Source organism: Podarcis erhardii (genome assembly GCF_964252035.2).
Source record: "Podarcis erhardii genome assembly, chromosome: 7".
NCBI lineage: Eukaryota > Metazoa > Chordata > Lepidosauria > Squamata > Lacertidae > Podarcis > Podarcis erhardii.
In genome coordinates, this window is record NC_138511.1 from 58,840,316 (window position 1) to 58,859,576 (window position 19,261).

Here is a 19,261-nt window from a genome sequence, read left to right on the forward strand (position 1 = left end):
TATGTAAAGGCATATGCAATCCTCTCCGGACAGGGATTTGCCTTCATTTGCTCCTGCAACTCTATCAAGTGCCATGCATGGCAATGGTATCCTAAGAAAAGTCAGTCCTGAATGGCAGACGTCAACTGAACAAGAAAAGGCAAGGAGGGTGAAAACACATGAAAGAGGCACTTCTCTCCCCCCCCTTTCTCTCACACAAAGGTCCCTGACCCCCTGCACTCCTCTGTAACAGACAAAAATGTATGAGCCCCAGATAGCCCTTGACCAGCTGGATTAGTGCCAGACTTGTGCCAGCTGCCTCTGAAGCTGGTTTGTTCTTTGCACCAGCCTCTTCTGCCCTGTCTGTTAGGAAGTCCTCCCTCGATGCCCGCCTTCTCTCTCCCTGCAGGTTTAGCCCTTACGAATGGTATGATGCTCACCCCTGCAATCCAGGCTCGGACATCGTGGAGAACAACTTCACCCTCCTCAACAGCTTCTGGTTCGGCATGGGAGCGCTGATGCAGCAAGGTAAGCCCCCCTCCCCTGAGCAAACACCCCCCTCCCGCAAGCCACTCTTGTTTGGTGTGTACCTGTGTGCGTGCGTGTGTGTGTTTGTGTGTTGACAGGTGCAAGATAAACGTAGTTGCGCTTGTCAAAAGAGAGAAAAAATTGCCTCTGGAGCAAGAGAAATAATGTTGCGCCTCCTCTCCCTTTTTGTCGCGAGGCAGCCGGGGAGTTTCTGTCATCAGACGATGACAAGCAAAGACATTGGTTTTGAAATGGTGGAGTCTGTTTCTTAACAATTACAGGAGTGCTTGTCAAGACTCGCTTCTGTCTCTCCTCTGCTGAGGAGGCTCTCGGGTGCTGCCATGACGGAGCCAACTCGCTCTTCCTCCTTCTCCCCTGAGTGCTTGACAACACAGCCTTGTGGAAGCCAGCGGCCGAAATCCATCACCTCACTGGTGGCTCTGCCCATTAATTGAGTTGTACCAGGCCAGGGCAGGTTTACTGCCCTTGGGATCTGCCTCTGCTGCCTGGGCTGCTCACTTCATAGCTCAGTGGTAGAGCATCTGTTCTGTACAGAAGCTCCCAAGCTTGATCCCCATCAGCATCAGGTATGACTGGGAAAGAACCCTTCTTGGAGATCTGCTGCCAGTCAGAGTAGGCAATACTAACCTATATGGACCAGTGGTCTGGCTGAGTATAAGACACCTTCCTATGATCGTGAGGTTGTTCATGCTCATTCCCTGATGGCATCTCCAAGTAGGACTGGGAGAGTCCCCACCTGAAACTCTGATGAGTGAGCTGCTGCCAGTCAGTGTAGGCAATGCTGAGCTGTATGGGCAAATGGGTCTGACTCAGTCTAAGGCAGTTCCCAGAAACAAATCAGCACTGTGGGCTAGTCAGGAAACTCCGAGAAAGGATGGAGAATGGTTCTTGCTATATCTCTCCAGAGGCAAAAATCCAGGTGTCTTGCACAACTTGCTTTGTAAAACAAGCTGCATCTCCACACTGGTTTTTATTTCGGTTCACCAAATGGGGTTCTGGGGTTGCATGCAGCCCTTGGATTCAGAACCATTTCTTCAATGCTAGGATTGTAGCCTCATGGGTCTGCCTCGCTCTCTCATACTTGCAAGTCCACTGAGTACAAAAGCCTCAGGAAAAAGGAGAAGCACTAGGCACTCATTTTGAAAGGTTTATAACATGACCTTTTATTTTATTGGTATCCGAACCATGCTAAACCTAGGAGGCAGCTCTTCTCTATCTTCTGGCTACCCTACAATGATTCCCTGTTCCTGCAGGCCTCCCTCCTCCCAAGGAGGTGGATGCCCACATGGGGAGAGAGGGAAGAGCTGCTTGCTAGTGGGCCAGATCTTTGGCCTACCTTAGACCTTGGGACAAAGGCTAAGCAATAATAATAATAATAATAATAATAATAATAATAATAATAATGGTGGTGGTCTCCAGTCACTTCTCTTTCACTCTCTCCTGAAAACCTTAAAATCTCTCCCATTTTTGCCGGTTGCCAATGATGGTGAAATCAGGAGATTTTAACAACTTGAGGGTAACATATCAGAATTTGGCCAGAGGATAGAGATTAGCAATTAGATTATCAAGTGACTAGATGCACACTGGCATCAAATGCTACATGGTCAAGCCCAGCAAGGGTGTGGCATGGGGCAGAATGTGGCTCTAACTAGCCCAGCATCTACAGGATGCCTCTGTGGGCTCAACAATCCAGCCTTGTTTAAAAATATTGAAAAATAAAAACCTTAAAATAAAATAAAAACAAGCTGAAGTCACCTCCTGAAGCTCAGAACCCGAGTCTCCGATGTCCTGGCCCTCCAATGCTCTGTGTTCTTCATCTTTGAAGATGGTTTGGAAACTGGTGCTGAATTCTGTGGCCAGGTTGCTTCCTGTGGGCAAGACGGTCTGAGCGCATAACACCAATCCTGATCTGGCTGCAATAGTTTCTGGGGCCCAATTCAAAGTGCTGGTTTTGACCTTATATGGCTCAGGACGCCCTCGTCCCATATGAACAGGCTCATACCCTGCAATCATCACCTGAGGTCCTTCTCCATGTGTCCCTCCCACAGGAGGTCTGTAGGGTGGCAACATGAGAACAGACCTTTTCAGTGGTGGCTCCCTATTCATGGAATGCTCTCCCCAGGGAGATTCACCTGATGCCATCATGATACATCTTCAGGTGTCATGCAGAAACATTCCTTTTAAACCAAGACTTTGGCTTTAGCTATCTATGGCCTTTTGGAGTGGGTGGGATGTTTTAATGCCCTCCCCCGGTTTTAACACATGTATGGGGAAGGTTGTAGGTTGTTTTGTGAGCCACTTTGAGTTGCCATGGCAAAAAAAATGACTAATAAATTTTAGTATTAGTATAAGTCTGGGGTCTCTGGACTGTCTGCATAGCCTGGGTGGTACTGTCCCCCCCAAAAAAAAAATTAATCCTGCCCTGATTTAACTGACTTTTTGATCCCCCAATTCCAGTCCAGAGATGTCCTTAGAGGGCAGTAGCAGCAGCAGCTCCACCCCCCCCCAAAAAAAAGCTTCTTCTTTTAATAGGCACCAGGAGGGGCCAGTACCAAAATAAAGGAGCCCTTAATGTCCTTCATCCCTCCTCACTCAAAGTCATTACAGGGCCGTTATACCCTTTTAAAAAAAAACATATTTTCCTACCTCCAACTGCTATTTAGACCCTTGATCGTTTCTCTCCCCACCCACCCCCAAATTGGATACTTTTAAAAAAATGCCTGTGCATTTGAAGCCTCTCCCTAGAGTGATCCCTTCTGAAAAACCACTCTGTATAAAAGAAGCGCCTCTTTTTATTATTATTTTAAACGGTAGAACAAAACACCCATAAAAGTTCACAAGCGGCTTTCTATTTAAATCACATGAAAGCTGTTCCGTTAATTACTTTGGTTTGAAAATTCCTCATCAACTGCTGGCTGTGCCCAAGGTCAGAAGCAGGAGCTGGTGGAGGGGGGGGGGAGGCGGCAGTGGCAGGGTCTGGAAGCATTACAAGGTAAACGACTATTTCTTTGAGCACAGCAGTCTGGCTCATTTCCATTCTTAAAATGGATTAATTTGTGCAACAGTTACAATTCAGCAACAAATAGGCAATAGGATAGCCTTCTTCAAATACCTGAAGGGCTGCCCCATGGAGCAAGCTTGCCTTCTGCAGCTCCAGAGGGAAGGACCTGAATCAGTGGATTCAAATGACAAGAAGGGAGATTCTGACTAAATCTTAGGAATAACTTTCTGGCATTAAGAGCTGTTTGACAGTGGAACAGACTCCCTCGGAAGTTGGCGAAATCTCCTTCATTGAAGGTCTTTAAACAGAGGTTGGATTCTTTAGCTGTGCTTCCTGCATTGCAAGGGGTTGCTTGGGGCCTCTTTAAATTCTACAGTTCTATGTGTCAATGAATAAGGTTTGAGGGGTGTGTGTGTGTGTGTGTGTGTGTGTGTGTGTGTGTGTGAAAGGTGGTGTGTTTCCTGCACTTCCTTCCAGTCTGTTCCACTCTCACCCTATTCTCCTTCCTCCCAGGCTCTGAGCTGATGCCCAAAGCCCTTTCCACCCGCATCATTGGGGGCATCTGGTGGTTCTTCACCCTCATCATCATCTCCTCCTACACGGCCAACCTGGCTGCCTTCCTGACCGTGGAAAGGATGGAGTCACCCATCGACTCGGCGGACGACCTGGCCAAGCAAACCAAAATTGAATATGGGGCGGTGAAGGATGGCGCCACCATGACTTTCTTCAAGGTGAGATTTGAATGTGTTCGATCCTCACTTCCAGGCAGACGTGGAAATGCACAGCCAGGCTGTGGGATTGGAGCATCAATCATGAAAAAGGCAGCGAGGAGCATCTGAAGAGGAATACAGGCCCCTTCTCTCCCCTGCTTCTCCCTGGGAATGTCAGGGCTGGCCTTTCCTCACTTCTCCTCTACCCAAAAATGCACTGGGAGGTGGGTTGGTTCAGAGCAATGTGCTTGTGGTGGAGGGAGTTATGTGACGGCTGGTAGCACCACCCATCTTTCTTGGACAATACCCACCAACCCTATTTTGGCTTTCCAAGGTCACTGCCAATGTGGGTTGACTCGGGGCTTTTCTTCTAGAAAAATAGATGCTGGTATTGCGTACCCTTGAGTGCTCCCAGGAAAAAAGCACTGGGTTGACTAGCAAGTAGTGTGCCCAGAGAGCAACTGTCAAGTCAGGCCAAGAAGCAGAAACTTGGGAATGAGGGAGCTTGCAGTGTGTGTGTGTGTGTGTGTGTGTGTGCGCGCGTGCGTGCATGCGTGCATGCGTGCGTGCGTGTGTGTGTGCATGGGCATGTGTGTGCATGTGTGTGCATGAGAGAGAGAGAGAACTCATCATGCAGCACTAGACACACACAATGGCTACATGCTGTATAGCTGCTAATAATTAGCAAAAAAAGGAGCAAACGAGGAAGGGAGCTTTCGCATCTGGAAGATCAGGATCCAAGGGGGAATTGAGGCCAGAGGCCTGGAGTTCACACATTGATTTCAATTAATGCAATGAGTCTTGCACTGCTGGTTACTGGTTATGGCAGATTGGTCTTGCCAGGTGTGTGTGTGTGCGATTTTGACCTGTGCGGAAAGTACGGAAAGCAGCAGGAAATCATTCCTACCTATCAATGCAGGAAATGCTTATCAACTTAGATCCAGCACAGGGGCAGGTCTTGCCAGCACACTGCACCAAGAGAATAGCAGGCTGGCGAGTGGGAAAGTGAGTGTTGCAGAAGACCCCTGGCACAGCCCAGGGCCGTTTTCAAGCTCCTAGGCTATATTATTGGATAATGACCTCTCTAGGGGTACACTGAGAGGCAGCTTAACTGTGGGGTGTAAATAAATGATGGGATGCATTTTTCTTTGGCTGTGACCGACAGGTGAGGACAAGGATTGCACAGTTATTCTTTCTATTAATGTGTTTGTAAAGTTGTTCTGTTTAGGAGGCATCCTTCCTGCATATATTCAGAGTTGTCAATGGCAACAAAAAGTGTGTCCATATCTTGTAAAGCAACAGGGAACACGGCTGAAATGACGCATGACAGCAACAGGACTCTGTGTCTAAACCCAGACCTGCTGCAATGAGTGGGGAGGCACGACCCAGAGGCAGAGGGGAAGGCAATATACCAAGCCCAGAGGTCAATGCGGAGGTGGGAACTGACCTGTGAAGCTTAATTCTAGATGATGCTTGAGGAAGTTTGCTCAAAGTTATCTCCAGTCCAGGTAGCCTTGTGATGAGGTTTCATGCTGCCAGTGAGAAACTAGGTTTGAACAGAACAAGGGGTGGAAGGGGTGCTCCCTGCCCAAGCCCTCCTCTGGGTGGTGGGCAGGAGGGAAGGAGCAGACTATACTTCTACCCCCCTCCAAAAAAGAAAAGTTTGGATATTGTTAGGCCCACAAGGTATCCTGTTCTCTCAAAAAAACAGAGTTCCTAAGTTTCATAGTTAGTGACCATCACTGCCTCCTGTGGCAGTGAGTTCCATAGTTTAACTATGTGTGGCATGAAGAAGTCATTTCCTTTATCTGTCCTGAATCTTCCAACATGCAGCTTCATGGGATGACTACAAGTTCTAGTGTTATGAGCAAGGGAGAAATACTCTCTTCTACCCACTTTCTCCATGCATAAATTTATAAGCGTTTATCATGTCGTATCTTCCTCACCTTTTCTCTAAACTAAGAAGTCCCAAACTCTGCAGCCTTTCTTCATAGGTCCACTAGATCATGTTGCTTGCCCTTTTCCAACTCTACAGCATCCTTTTTAAGGTAATGCTAAAGTCATTGCGCCATAGATTTGTATTAACAGCATTATAATACTGGCATTTTTTAAATTATTTTCAATTCTTTTCTTTATTATCCCTAGCATGGAATCTGCCTTTTTCATAGCTAGGGATGTTCCCCATGCAAGGCCTGGTTTTCTAATGATGAACTGGTGTGGAAAAACCACCACAGCAGTAGCAACACAGCAGCGCTGGAAATTCACCCAAATCCAGTAAGGGATCCAGGGATAAAAGCTGAATAGATGTCAGCTGCTGCTGCTGCTGCTGCCTAGATGTGCTAATGCACAATCGTGCACATGCCTTGGTGGTCCTCACACAGCCGAATGAGCATCTCTCCGCATCTCCTCTTGCCATGGGAAATGTCTCCTGAGCTAGGATGTGGGAGGGCAGGGGTTTCTCATGCCCTGCAGGTGTTTAGTTTCAACCAATTGTCCTGCTCTGCCATGCTGATAGCAAAAGGGTATAAATAGGCCACACAGGAGGTTTTGTGAGGCCACAGCAAAGGCAGCAGCTCGAAAACGTGTGCTCAGATTCTGCACCAACATCTGTTCGTTCTCTGCATGAGACTTGGTGCTGTCATTTCTCAGACCCAGGATTGCCTTTGTGATCATGTGGTCTGTTCTCAGTCACTCTTTCCTGGCGTCTCACATGACAGTGCTGTCGTTGGCCAGAACTGCTTTACCTGACCCTTGTCCATCATGAGACTATGAGAACATCAGGAGAGCCTGCTGGATAAGGCTAATGGCCCATCTAGTCCAGCCTCCTTGCAGGGTCTGAACAGTTGGGGAAAACCTGTAGGCAGGACCCGAGCACAAAAGAACAACAGTCTTCCTTCTTGTGGTTTCCAGCAACTGGTATTCAGAAGCAATGCTGCCTCCAAATGTGAAAGCAGAGCATAGCCTTCGTGGTTGGCAGCCATAAATATCCCTTTTCTCCATGAATTTGTCCAATCCTCTTGTAAATCAGTCCAAGCTGGTGTAATGATCTCAGGCAGGAATGATCTCACTGCCTCCTGAGGGAGTGAGTTCCAAAGTTCAGATATGTGTTGTGTGAAGGAGTACTTCCTGAATCTTTCAACAAGCATCTTCATTGGATATCCACAAGTGTTATGAGGGAGGGAGAAAATGTTTTCTCTAGCTACACTCTCCATGCTATGCATAATTTTATAAACTTCCATCCCTCCACTGCCACCTCTTCCATCAAGACGATATCCAGTTCACTTCTGAAGAGGCAGGACCCACAACAGGGTGAAGCACAACTGGCTTAAACCAGATTTCGTAGAATCATAGAGTTGGAAGGGACCCCAAGGGTCATCTAGTCCAAGCCCCTGTAATGCAGGAATCGCAACTAAGGCATCCATGATAGATGGCCATGCAACCTCTGCTGAAAAACCTCCAAGGAAGGAGAGACCCCAGCCTCCCAAGGAAGACCGTTCCACTGTCCAACAGCTCTTACTTCATAGTTTGCTGTGAAACTCTTTGCTTTCCCAGATTCCTGATCTGCCTGCAAGGCCCCTTTCCAAAGGCACAAACAGGAAACTGGGCGGGATAGGCCCTCATTGCTCCCACCCAACAGGTTTCAGTCATTCACTAGGATGAGAGTTTGGGCTCAACCCTTGTAAACCTTTCACCAGGTTCTGGTCCTGTTCAAGCAAAGAGGCTCTGAAGTGAAAAGAAGTTCAGAAAACTCTCCCGCGGCCATGAGTGGAGTGTGAGGGAAGAAGAGGAGTCTACCTATCTGGTCTGGTTGGGGTCTCTACAGTTTTGTTTGCCGTCAGTGGGACAGTTTTCTTGCTGTCGTCCCTCTCAGCAACTCAGCACATCAAGGCATGAAAAGAGACTTGCATTTATTTCCACAATTTGAAAAGAAATTAATTGAGACAGCCAGCAGACTACGATATCACACTTTCTTTTCTTTCTTTCTTTTTTTTAACACAATGCTGCTTAAGACGGAAATTAATTAAGAGATTTAAAGGGGGCTTTGAAAGTGTCTTTCAGTTGTAAATGCGAGTGTGAAGAGGGGAAGCCTGAGCTAGGGGGAAGAGCCTTGCAGGCGGATTATCCCTGTTGCAAAGTTAATTTCCTTCTTTGCCAATTTAACCTAAAGTGTGGCTTTTAGAGGAGAGGGGATGGGTGCAAAGGCAAATGACGGCCAGTGAGGGCAGGAAGGGAAGTTGTGGGCTTGCAATAGGAGTCAGGCAAAGGCAGACATGTCCAAAGTCCATTTTGGGAGCCGGTCAATCTAATCCGCCCCGGTGGCAGTATATTTCCTGGGGTAAAATCCTAAAAAAAGCCCAACAACTTTGGGATAAAATGATTTTAAAAAAAGCCCAACAACTTTGGGATAAAATGATTTTAAAAAAAGCTCAACAACTGTGGTCAGCCCTCACACATGTTCACTTCAACAAATCTGGCCCTCTTTGAAAAAAAGTTTCGGCACCCCTGGGCAAAGGGACATAGTGTTGGTGGGGCTGCCAGAGCGATGGCCCCAGGCACATACAGTAGTACCTCGGGTTAAGAACTTAATTTGTTCTGGAAGTCCGTTCTTAACATTAAACTGTTCTTGACCTGAGGTACCACTTTAGCTAATGGGGCTTCCTGCTGCCACCACACCGCGATTTCTGTTCTCATCCTGAAGCAAAGTTCTTAACCTGAGGTACTATTTCTGGGTTAGTGGAGTCTGTAACCTGAAGCATCTGTAACCTGAAGCATCTGTAACCCGAGGTACCACTGTATATCTGGGGAGCACTAGCAGGGCAGTATGAGAAGGATGCAACAGGCATGCACCCTTCAAATCAGTCCAATCCGACTAATTGGAAGGGCGTGTGCTTGCCCTGCTGCATCCTCCTCACGTCACTCTCTGCACCCCACCCCAGGTGCCACGAAGACACACTTTGCCACAGTCATCACCTCCTATGGAACTGACCCTCACAGGAGATGGTGATGTCCACCAAGCTGGAAGGCTTTAAAAGAGGTTTAGACAAATTCATGGAGGAGGAGAGGGCTGTTGATGGCCATAGTTTGAGGCAGCACTGTTTCTGAATACCAGCTGCTGGAAACCACAGGAAGGGCTCTTGGCTCAGGTCCTGCTTGTGGGTTTCCCACTGAAGCAACTGGTTGGCCACTGTGAGAATTGGATGCTGCCCTAGATGGCCATTGGTCTGATCCATCAGACTCGTCTTATGTTCTTTTGATGAATGCTGTCCCTGGAAAGGCAGGCATTGTTTTCAAAGCAGACCATTGCAAATGTTGCATTCTTATCCCATCCTTTCTTCAAAAAGAGGCCTCTCAGTTTTAGGCTCATGACAACATGATTGCTAAGACAGGTGAGCTTCAAGGAAAAACTGGGATTTGAACTCCCTGTCAGACACCAGAACCTTTTGCTCATTGCGCATTGGTGCCTCCTGTGAAATTCTGTTTGCTTTGGAGTGAAATCTGGACAGGTCACATCCACCCACTATCCATTTAGAGCACATGGCTCCTCCCAAAGAACATGGGAATTGTTGTTTCCCCCTCACAGAGCTACAACCCCAGCACAGTTAACAAACTATAGTTCCTGGGTTTCTTTGGGGGGAAGCCATGTGTTTTCAATGTATGGCATGGATAAAGAAGAAGAAGAAGAGTTTGGATTTGATATCCTTCTTTATCACTACCCGAAGGAGTCTCAAAGTGGCTAACATTCTCCTTCCCCTTCCTCCCCCACAACAAACACTCTGTGAGGTGAGTGGGGCTGAGAGACTTCAGAGAAGTGTGACTGGCCCAAGGTCACCCAGCAGCTGCATGTGGAGGAGCGGGGACGCAAACCAGGTTCACTAGATTACGAGTCCACTGCTCTTAACCACTACACCACTACACCACACTGGCTCTGGATGAGACCTAACTCTTGGGAAAGTGACCAGTGGTCAAGCAAATTTTTTTTTCATAATTAGCTGCATGAAATTTGAGCTGGTCCCTGGATTTGGGACTCCTTTTAGCATGGGCATGTAACTCTCTTGTTTCAAAAACAACATAATATATGAATTAAAGTGGGAATTAAATTTGGTGTACAGATTGGGGAAATGTAAAGGAGTGTCCTGGGAAGAGTCCTAAACAGAGATGTTTGGAGTGCTGCATTTGCTCCCCGCCCAGGGCCAGTTGTTGAGAGAAAACAGTTAAGCTTCACTTAACTGCTGATCCCAGTTGGAACTGAAAAACATATGTTGAAGAGTTGGTGCTTATTCACACTGGTATTTAATATGTGTTTGCAGCTGACCAAACCTTAAAAATACAGCTTCCTTCACAAGTAAGGGTGAGGAAACCCTGAAGCATGATGATGTTATAGGGGTGAGAGAGAAGGAGGGAGCAGGATGTGCTCTGTTTGACAGCCACCTTGCATCCTCTTGTTCCAGCCTCTTGACAGATGGAAACACAAAGCTTTTGCCTTCTACTGCAAGTGAGGGGCAGCTTATTAGTTTGTGGATCAGGGCGTTCACACATGCATATACATAATTGCCCAGCAATTATGACTGTACTGTGAACCAGTTACTGAAAGGCTTTTTCTTTTTGATCTAAACTGAGGTTAATAGCAAAATTCTGTTCGTGCAGCTTCACACAGGTAAGGCATCAGCGAGTGAGGAGCATGCATGTGTGAACAGTGCTTTGACATGTGTCTGGACAAAGCAGATGTTCCTCTTAGAAATGAAAAGCATTTGAAATGTGTGTGGGATGATTCTGCTTGGAAGGGTTTTTTTTACATTCAAGGAGTATATAAATGTTATGGTTCAGGATTTGCTTTGCCTAAGAGGTGGGCTGCCTTCTTCAAGTCCTGATGGGTGGTGTACTCTTCTGAGCACAGGCAGAAACCTGGCAGCAGTCCCAGTGGGCAAAGGGGATAGGGAGGAGATGGGTGGCAGGAGAAAGAAGGAGAGGGATAGAGACCCCTTCAAACACTCAAAGCAAAAACCACAAGGTTGTTAGCTGTGATTCATGCACTGCAGGGGTTGGACTTCCAACCCTACAATTCTATAAGTTTCCTTCAGACAGTGGCTTCCTGCTGCTCACATGGGTCCTAACCGTGGAGCTTACTTGCATTGCCTTGGTGTCCTGTCTCTTTAAATGCTGCTGTCATTCCATGAATAGCAACATCTTTCATTCAGGACTAGCTCAGGGAAAGAGGAGGGATTGACCTCAAAGTCTCTCACACGACTGGTGCCCCCATCTGACCTCTGCATTTCTTGTTCCAATAATAATAATAATAATAATAATAATAATAATAATAATAATAATAATAATAATAATAATAATAATTTTATTTATACCCTGCCCATCTGGCTGGGTTTCCCTAGCCACCCTGGGCATCTTACAGTGCATATAAAAACACAGTAAAACGTTAAACATTAAAATTAGCCCCCCAAAGGCTGGTGTATGCAGAACTCAGATTCTTTTGGCCTCCTCAGTCCAGGGATGATTCTGGCAGGGTGTGTGTGTGAGTGTGTGAGAAAGAGATTTGCAACAGGGTTTCCTGGCAACCTGCACAGAGGGTGTGCTTGCCATGAAAGAAGAATGGATGCCAAAATTAGCAGATGGGCTGCCCATCAAACAGCTGCTATTGCAAAGCGCTTCTATTAATTTGAACAAAACAACCCATTTAAACCGAAATTCACTTGCTAGAGACTAGAGTATGTTTATAACATCCAGTCATGATGTAACAAAGGGTGTAGCATCTCAATAAATCTTCCGTTGTTGTTGGGTGTGTGGGTTTTTTTTTTTTTAATCTCTGCATGGCGCTTAAATCAATAGATGACAGATACCTGATTAACTTCAAAAGCTGATGTTGTTAATTGCCTGCTGTATTGACTGTTAGCTTTTAATGGCAAGCAATTACAGTGGACATTTGACAACTAATATGGTTATTAAAAAAAGAATATACTCTCTCCGAGGTGATGCAGCAATAGAAAGTGGGAGTTAATTTGCATGTAATCAAAGCCTAGCCCTAATTGAAGATGCTTTCCATTGGAGCATGACTGACATTTACAGCAATAAAAAAGAACATGGCGTGCATACCCCCACCATAGCTTTTAGGCCTTTAAATGGGGGGGGGGTCAGTGGAGGTATAGCTTTATATTTTTATAGATGCATCCCAAGATTTTTTAGTGGAAATCAAGCTTGCTAGAGACACGCTATAGTTTTTAAAAAGAGTTGAAGGTGATAAAATCAAAACAGTTTCCTATATTTTTTGTTGTAACGGGGAGCACAGACATGATTCAGGTCGGACCTAGTTTTGGCAGTATGGAAAATAGCCTCAGTCCAAAGCCCTTCATCAGATGGTCAGTTTGGTGTGTGTGGTTTTTTTTGGGGGGGGTCCTATCCAAGTCTGTTAATTCCACCCCCATCCCATTTCAAAAGGTAGTTGGAGGGATAATATGCTCAGTTACTTTTAAGTTTGATTATTTTTAAAAAAGCAGAACATCTATGACTTTTTATTATGGGACAGAATTGGATGAAATTTGCAAGCTAGTTCACTCCTGAAGGCATGAATTCTACAAAATTTCAGAATGATTGTTTATGTGATTTTTAAAAACAAGATAGGTGCCCCTAGGCATGCCAATTTGCAGACAAATAGGTTTAGGGGTTTGGGGGCTGTTTCTTAAAATTACAGGCTGAATCAACAATGTATAGTGTCTAGATCTAGGAAAACAATAGTATCACTATTCTGCTTGGGTCCGACCCCAGCTGGTTTGTTGGCTATATCCAGTGACAATCAGAGGGAGGGCTGGGAGAGCTAGCTACTTTAGAATATTTCTATCCAAATAATATTTCTGTTTTCTTGATCTTTGGGGCCTTACTAGCTGCTCAGTATCGATGATCTGGTTTGAAGGGACCATCTTTGGCTGTTCCCAAAGCTCAAGCTCAAAAGGGGATCTCAGATTTAGACACTTGTTCAACTTATCAAATGCCAAAAAATTAACAACTTGTTTTTATGGGCATCAGACCAATATGTGATCTGCTTGGAAAGTTTGTTTGTTTTTAAGTCCAATTATGTCTCATTCTTTTTGGTGCCATATTTTGTTTTCATGTGTTTCCTTTTTTAATTATTATTATGGCTCAGAATCTGGAAGTGGCTAGGCCTCTCATGACCTCTTGGAGGTGAAGCCTGGCTGTAGCTCTCTGCAGGGACAAGCTCTCAGGTAGTTGCGTGTCGAGACCCTGAAACCACCCCCTCGTTGAATAATAGCACACACAAGGACACAGATATTAGGTTAATGTTATTGGGCAAATTTTGGCCACAACTTTATTGATTATAGAATGTGAGCGGTATTGGATTAGGCATTGAATGGACCCGACTATATCTGACTCCTGCCCGTTGTGCAAGGAGTCCGGTAAGGGTAAACCACCAGAAGGAGGAGCCCCGTTGATGCATACCAACTCAAGCTCCTCCTGGTGTTCCCATCAGGGTCATGTCATGGCCCTAGCCCCGCCCCGGGCTTTGGACAAGATCCATACCCCCAGATTCCTTTAACGGAATACCCTTAAGCTTGGAGGGGCAGGTGATGGCCACAGCTTTCCTCCCCCCTCATAAGGTTAAACAATGCCTAACCACAAACCTAACAAAGTTGTGACGATTGCTACGAGGTAGGCGAAAACCAAATGGCCCATGCCAATTTGCCAAGTGGAAAAATTCCTACCAGGCCTCTCAATGGCGACCAACCATGGTCCATAGCAAGGCTAATGAAGAAAACCTGCAAAATAGGGAGGGAGGGTGGGAGATTGAGGAAGTGAGCCAAGAGGAAGCCCTCCGGCTCACTCCTCCGCTTAAATGGTCCCAGCCACCCCCTTCCAGCCAGCGGATTGGCTAGCCGGTTGCTGACGTGGCCAGGATCCCCCGGGGCAACATGGGACTTTGTCCCCCACCCCCTGAGGAGAGTGGGTGGCCACGTGGTCCACGGTAAAGTGGAGCGGACCTGTCCAAGGTCCAGAAGGCCCTCTGCTTGGTTAGGTTGTCTGGCTGGCCATGGCCTGGTTTTCCTGCAAGCCTCACAACTCCCACAGAACTGGACACAGGGCAGCTCACCTGACCTCCTTACAGTATCTGCCCTCATGACCTTCCAGGTATGACCAAATATACAAAGTCACCAATAAATCAAATCAATAAACATGACACTCTCAAGGTTTTTCAGAAACAGATTTTCCAATGGCACAAATTCCCTACCAGGCAACCCACACTAAAAGAGAAAAAGGCCGAATGAACACAAGTGTGCTCTCCCCACCCCCGATTTGCTTACACCCTGTGACAGGGGCAGTTTCTCTGTAGGAGTCAATGGTTCTTATTTACTATACAGGACAGTCCAATGGCCCCTGCATCATTGTAAATCCCAAATCAGTGACACTCCCACTGGTGCAAGGACCTTTGTTTCCAATGGCACATTTTGTGTCCTGTTGCATCCTAAAGAGAAAAGCCTTCTAAACATCAATGCCAGAAGAGTATGGAGCAGGCAGAAAATGTAATTCCCCAAGGCCATTTGAGGGATTCACCCAAAAGAGATCTTTAGTGGACATCTGGCTATTGCACTGGGTCAGGGGAACAGGTAGTCATGCTAGATCCAAAGTGGGTGGCCCCTTCTTATAAAAGCATGTGTGGTGGGGAGCTAGTGTGGTGTAGTGGTTTGGGTGTTGGACTAGGACCCGGGAGACCTGGGTTCAAATCCTCACTTGGCCATGAAGCTCATTGGGTGACCGTGAGCTCAGCCACTGCCTCTCATCCCAGCCTACCTCACAGGGTTGTTGTGGGGATTAATTAATGCGGGGAAGAACTCTGTAAGCCACCTTGAGCTCCGTGGAGAAAAAGCTGGGATATAAGTGAAATAAAGAGATAAATGTGTTACGGTTCAGGGTTATGCCCAAATGTGGCCGGATTCTGTTCTGTTTGGTGTGTAATCTATTGTAGAAAGTGCTGGAATTAAAATGTTCTTCGCCTAATGGTTGGTATATGACTCCTTAGCTACCGTTTATGACTCTCACTTTTAAAACAGCAAATGAAATGAGCTGCACCTCCCTCCCATACAAAAGCAATAACAACAAACAGTCCAAAGTGCATTTAAAGACAAGATAATGGCTCCTACAGGAGGGGCCCCCGTAGCTCACCGAATGGCTTCAGCGATGTGAGGCAGGCCTCCCTCCTCCAAGGCGGAAAACTCCCACAACTGGGTTGAGAGAACTTGATGGTAATAAGAAGTAGTATATCATACCCTGAAGCACTTCTGAGCCATATCGTCTTCATTGCATGATTTAGGTGAAAGTCAATAACAGCGCTGCTGCCCCTCCCCCCATCCTGCCAACTTGGCTGCTGCCAGCTGAGATTGTATTTCTGTAGTTATCTTCAGTGTGTGAAATACTTTGCAGCTCTTCCCTAATTTAACTTCACAATAGCTTTCTGGCGTAGGAAAGACTAAGTAACATTTGAGTAGGGACTACCCAATTGTAACTTAGATTGTTTTAGAGCAAGGGTAGTCAACCTTTTTATACCTACCGCCCACTAATGCATCTTTCTTGATGGTAAAATTTCCTTACCGCCCACCAGTGCTCGATGGAAGGAGGATTCAGCTTGTGCCGTAGAACCCCCTACCGCCCACCTAGAATCCTGAAACGCCCACTAGTGGGTGGTAGGGACCAGGTTAACAACCCATGTTTTAGAGGAACAAAAGAATACTCCCTGCTGGAAGGCAACAAAGTCCTTCATTCTGCTTCTAGCTCAGGCCTCACAATATGGAGGTGATGTCAGCTGCTTGTTTGTCCCACATTTCTGATATTCGGAGGCACACTGTTTTCGTATCTGAAAGTTCTGGTTAGGTAACAGATGTTGATAGACTCATACCTCTCCATGTATTCATTCATTTATTTTTAAGCCACTGAAAGCAGTGGCTATCATTGCACCTTGGGGCAATGAATTCTACTCATAAATTCATTCTATACCTCCTTTGGCCTGTCCCAAACCTATGGGGTGGGGCAGGAGGGCAACTGCCCCCCAAATCAATAAAAATACTTAACTAACTGAGGTTCTGTCCCCTTCCCTTATCAAAAGTCTCCCCCTCTAACAAAAATCTTGCCTATGCCCATGCCTGAACCTTGTGCCCAACAACTGCATTGGGCGACCCAGAATTCCAGCATCAAGAGGGAGGGAGAAGAATATCATCCATTTGTTCCCTTTCCACTGGTAATCTAGGGGTGTTACATTCAGAAAAAAGATGAGCCAAGAATGCGTGTACATCCTATACACAACACAAGCCAGTTCTCTAGATATTTTGGACTACAACTCTCATCAGTCCTTTAGCTCCTTTGTATAGCCAGGCTGTCAGGTTGGCAAAGGCTGTTCTGTGTACTGACACAAAGTACTATCAAGCAACTTAGAAACCAGAATTGAGACACCATCCATCACGAGAAGCAATAGGAGAACAGTTGGTTGCTCCCAGAATGATTGTGAGTGAGATTGAGATTGAGAGACAGACAGACAGACAGACAATCTGGGCAACTGCAAAGTACAGTTGAGTAAGCCTTTCCTATGCAACCATAGTCCATCACCAGCATTTTGCAGACCAGCTGCTTTCTTGCAGTGCTGAAATTGTATTCCAGGGTTGGCATGCCTTATTCCATAAGCAACTCCTGGGACATGAAACACCTTTGACAGATCAGTGGAAGGAGGAAGCGCTGTGATGCTTTCAGGTTGGACAGAGAGGGGAAGAGTGTCTGTGTGGGAGAGATGCTTTTTTGCAGCCTTGGGCTTCCTGCCATTATTAAATACATTGTTTTCTGTTTTCCATGGGTCTGCCATTTTAGAAATCCAGGATCTCCACTTTTGAAAAGATGTGGGCCTTCATGAGCAGCAAGCCCTCAGCTCTCGTTAAGAACAATGAAGAAGGGATCCAGCGTGCCCTCACCTCCGACTATGCCTTGCTGATGGAATCCACCACCATTGAGTACATCACCCAAAGAAACTGCAACCTGACTCAGATTGGGGGTCTTATAGACTCCAAGGGCTATGGGATCGGCACTCCTATGGGTGAGGAAAAGCAGTGCCTGGCCAGGGGAATGCAAAAACTGGGTTTGCGAAGGGCATGTTCGTAGTAGCTGTTCCAAATGCTGGGTTGGGGGCTCACTGGCTCCTGCAGTGTTTCCAGGTTGGGTTGCGGGAGAAGGATCCAGCTTGTTGGGGTGCAGAGCCTTTGGCTTTCTTTGCTTTGCATATAATGGCATGTCCACCTTCTCTGTGCCTCCTACTTTCAGGTTCACCCTACAGGGACAAGATCACCATTGCGATCCTCCAGCTCCAGGAAGAGGCCAAGCTGCATGCCTTGAAGGACAAGTGGTGGAGAAGCAATGGCTGCCCTGAGGAGGAGAACAAAGAAGCCAGTGCCCTCGGGATCCAGAACATCGGGGGGCTCTTCATCGTCCTGGCGGCTGGCCTGGTCCTCTCCGTCTTCGTGGCCACCCTGGAGTTCATCTACAAGCTGCGCAAAACAGCAGAACGGGAGCAGGTATGGGCTGTGGCAGGACCACACAGGGACCACCAATCTGACCCCCACAAAAAACCCACAATCTGAACAAGGAAGGGATATACCTGAACCCCTATGACCCCCTTGAAGGAACTTTCTGTCCAAAAGCAGCCCCTCCCCTTTTTGGGAATGTGCTTGTGCACATTCAGTGTGACGTTTGAAATGGGGTTGTATTATTATTATTAATTATTGTTACAATTATTATGTTTTAATAATTTTTACCTGCCCTTCGCAATAATGTTCTAGGTTAGATTACAGCATTAAAACACAACATAAAAAACAATATGTGGTGGCCCTTAAGCTGTGAAGCTCCCTCCCCACAGAGGTGGTTTTGGCACATACACATTGAATAGCTTCCAGAGAATGTTGAAGACGTATGTCCTTACTCTGGCTTTTGACACTTGAGGTGCATATTTTCAGGACCCCGCCCTCTTATTTTTATAGCTCTAATTTTTTTTTATTGTGTTTTAACACAGCAACCCGCCCTGGGACTTTAGTAATAATAATACCTTAATACTGAGAATAATACTCTAAATAAATGAATGAATAAAATGACCTTCCGTGTTGCTAATGCAGCAGTTTGACTTCGCCCCCAGAGCTGCCAACAATGAACATACAAAAGTGTTTTATAAATCCTTTCCTCATGAGAATGCACCAGTAACAGTACAACAACCATGAGATCTCTTGGCTCCAATTCTGCCCCAGGCAGCATGCTCATATGCACACACAGCACACCGGCCTGTAATGGTTTCTTGGTCCTTGACAAGTCTGTTTCCTGCATGCTTCCCATTTCAGCAAGCAAGAGCCACTGCAGGCTCATTGTCCTTGCGACATTCCCAGGTCGCGTGCTGATTTCTCCCTCAAGGTTATTTCACCCCAAGTCTAATGCAAGCCTCCTTCCTGTGCCTCCTCCTTTCTTCCAGCGTTCCTTCTGCAGCGCCATGGCCGATGAGATCAGGCTCTCTCTTACCTGCCACCGCCGGGTGAAACACAAGCCCCAGCCCCCCGTCATGGTGAAGACAGATGCCGTCATCAACATGCACACGTTCAATGACAGGCGGCTTCCCGGCAAGGACAACATGGCCTGCAACACGGGACTGACCCCCGTGTTCCCATGATGGGGTGTGGAGGGTCAAACACCAGGGAGGGGCTTGCTGGAGATGTGTGGGGAGAAAGGCGCACCAGGACTGCAGAAGCAGAGAAAAGGAGGGAGAACAAACCCCCAGTTTTTGAGAACAAGGCCTTCAATGTAATTTCAGCCATCATCCAACTTGGATACAAGAACCCGAAGCATGGATCGCGACACCTTCAGTTGGGAGTCGTTGTTTGATTATTATTATTTTTCCAGATCAAGGTTTAAGCAGCACCATGGACTCCTCGGCACCCAAGCCCTGCCCTTCCCCAAGACACACCCAGGAGGAGTCTTCATGTTTACA

General features: G+C 46.6%; 1 protein-coding gene across 1 annotated transcript in view; it reads left to right on the forward strand.

Moving 5' to 3' along the window:
• The window catches only part of GRIK3 (glutamate ionotropic receptor kainate type subunit 3), a 185,624-nt gene extending 166,594 nt beyond the window's left edge, over positions 1–19,030 (forward strand). The window contains exons 12-16 of the mRNA XM_081872420.1: positions 389–507; positions 4,043–4,260; positions 17,110–17,332; positions 17,557–17,807; positions 18,749–19,030. Of these exons, the coding sequence (XP_081728546.1) occupies positions 389–507; positions 4,043–4,260; positions 17,110–17,332; positions 17,557–17,807; positions 18,749–18,943 (1,006 nt within the window). The 3' untranslated portion in view covers positions 18,944–19,030. The remainder of the gene's footprint in view (positions 1–388; positions 508–4,042; positions 4,261–17,109; positions 17,333–17,556; positions 17,808–18,748) is intronic.
• Positions 19,031–19,261: the final 231 nt, after the last annotated feature.